Source organism: Penaeus japonicus, unplaced genomic scaffold (assembly GCF_977035675.1).
Source record: "Penaeus japonicus unplaced genomic scaffold, GWHDUDI00000001_assembly GWHDUDI00000034, whole genome shotgun sequence".
NCBI lineage: Eukaryota > Metazoa > Arthropoda > Malacostraca > Decapoda > Penaeidae > Penaeus > Penaeus japonicus.
In genome coordinates, this window is record NW_028234436.1 from 11,688,748 (window position 1) to 11,691,096 (window position 2,349).

The window sequence follows — 2,349 nt, forward strand, 5'->3', positions numbered from 1 at the left end:
GGTAATTAGTGCTGGAACTTATATCAAGTGGGATTAATACTGTCAGTTATTGAACATCGAGAAACCGGGTGAATGTTGTTTGTTGTTTTTGTTAGTTATCATCGAAAAGGTGGATGAATGTTGTTGTTGTTGTCGATTATTGTACACCGAAAATATGGGTACTGTTGTTGTTTTTGTTGTTGTTTTTGTTGTCGAGAACAAGGGTGAATGCTATTTTTTTTTTTTTTTTTTTGTCAGCTATTGAACATCGTTATCATTGTGGTTGTTGTTGTTACCACTGTGATTCTTCTTATTATCATTATTGTTTTGTATAATTTTTGTTATCATTCTTATCATTATTACCATAATCATCATTTGTATGATCATGAAGATGATAATGGATGTGATAATGGCAATAATGTCTTTCTCTCTCTCCTTTTCGTTCTCTTTGTCTTTCTCTCTCTCCTTTTCGTTCTCTCTCTCTCTCTCTCTCTCTCTCTCTCTCAAGAAGGGTAAGCGAAACACCGCGTCTTACATATTAATCTTATTCCTATAGCTCAATAGATAATATATATAAACTGACTTGATAAATATACACCACAACAACATAGTGTAGCAGCGACATGGCACAGCGCCCCCCTTCGGACACCCTCGATCGACGGGCTTAGTCATCGAAAAGCTCGAAGGTGTCATCGTTGTCGAAGTCCTCCCTCGTGAGGTCGACTTGAAGGACGGGTCGCGGGCGGAAGCTGCTCGTCCTCGACACGCCCTGCTGGAACCTCCCTCGGCCTCCCGTCGGGCGGAAACGGAACTCCCTCGAGTCGTCGATTTCTCTCGTGTTGTCTTCGCGCGTGAGGTCGAAGTCGACTCGAACTCCGGGTCTCGAGCGGAAGCTCTGGACGACGGACGACGGGCGGAAGGCTTGTGGGCGGGCGGTGGCGCTGGCGAAACTCGGGCGGTTGCCGGGGCGCTGCAGGAAGATCTCCCGGGTGTCGTCCAGGTCCTCGCGGGTCACGTCTAACTCCACCTGCAAGGTTGGTCGGGGCGGGAAGGTCTGCCTCTGTTGGTTGGTCTGGAAGGTCTGTCTGGGCGGGCTGGTCCGGAAGGTCTGGGGCCTCGTGTTGGTCAGGCCCCTCCCGAAGCCCGTGTTCTGGAGCAGGACCTCCCTCGAGTTAAACTCCCTCGTCAGATCCTCGGTCGTCAGGTCCACGTCGACCCGCACGTTGCCTTGCGGTCTGAAGGTCCTGTTGGGCGTGATCGCCGGCCGCCCGAGAGGTCTTGAGGCTCCGAGATTCCCCGTGTTCCTGATGCTCTGAAGGAAGAGCTCCCTCGAGTCGTCCTCCCGGGTCACGTCGATGTCGATCTCCACTCGGGGATTCGACCTGAAGGCCTGGACGGAGGGATTCGGCCGGACGATCTGCGGTCTAGCGGTCGCACTCGAGAACGCCCTCCCGGTGCCCCCGACGGTGCGGAGGAAGATCTCCCTCGAGTCGAACTCCCTCGACAGGTCCTCTCGGGTCACGTCCACCTCGACCTGGAAGTTGGGTCTCCCCCTGAAGCCCTGATTGAAGGGGTTCGGCCTGTTAACCTGCGTTCGCCCGCCGACGGGGAAAGCCCGCCCGCCTAAAACCGAAGGAAAGAACCTCTCCCGGGAATTGAACTCATTCGTCAAGTCCTCTTGAGTGAGATCCAGATCTACCCGGAAGCCCGGCCTCGGTTGGAAACCCCTGTTGCCGAAGTTCGCCACGTTCTGCTGCTGGAAGCCTCGGTTGGGAAGGTTGATCTGTGTCCTGCCGGCGTTGTTTCGGAGAATGAATTCGCGCGAATCTTCCCTGGAGTCGACGAAGAACCTCAGACCGCTATTGGGACGCTGAGAGAAACCCTGGAACACGTTATGAGGAACTTACTAGAACATTCACGTCCTAAATAATCAGTTCAATATCCACATGTATTCTCGATCTTAGATTTCTTGCTTGTGGTTATTTGTTTCTTATTTGATTTAGCATAATCATCACTAATTAGAAAATGGTGATAATGGGGAATAACAATGACGATGATGAAAGTGGAAGCAGAAACAAGAATAATGAAGATTGTGCTAATGACAATGAAAATAGAGTTAATAATGTTAATGACATCGATTATAAGAATCGTGAAAATCTATATAATGATAATGGTTATGATAATTATACTTATAATGATGACAATGGTAACAATGGCTATGATAATGATATTTATAATAAAGATAATTATGATAAAGATAATTATCATCATGATAATGTTGATCATAGTAATAAGAACACGAATGATGAAAATAGCAGCAACAACAATTATGATTACTGTTATTGTTATTATCATTATTATTATCACCAA

General features: G+C 47.9%; 1 protein-coding gene across 3 annotated transcripts in view; it reads right to left on the bottom strand.

Annotated features, from left to right (window-relative positions):
- Positions 1-508: 508 nt before the first annotated feature.
- LOC147467690 (uncharacterized) overlaps positions 509-2,349 on the bottom strand; it is a 15,017-nt gene continuing 13,176 nt past the window's right edge. For all 3 annotated transcript variants that reach the window (XM_086530818.1, XM_086530817.1, XM_086530816.1), the window contains one exon: positions 509-1,861. In XM_086530818.1, coding sequence (XP_086386944.1) covers positions 644-1,861 — 1,218 coding nt within the window. In that variant the 3' untranslated portion in view covers positions 509-643. The remainder of the gene's footprint in view (positions 1,862-2,349) is intronic.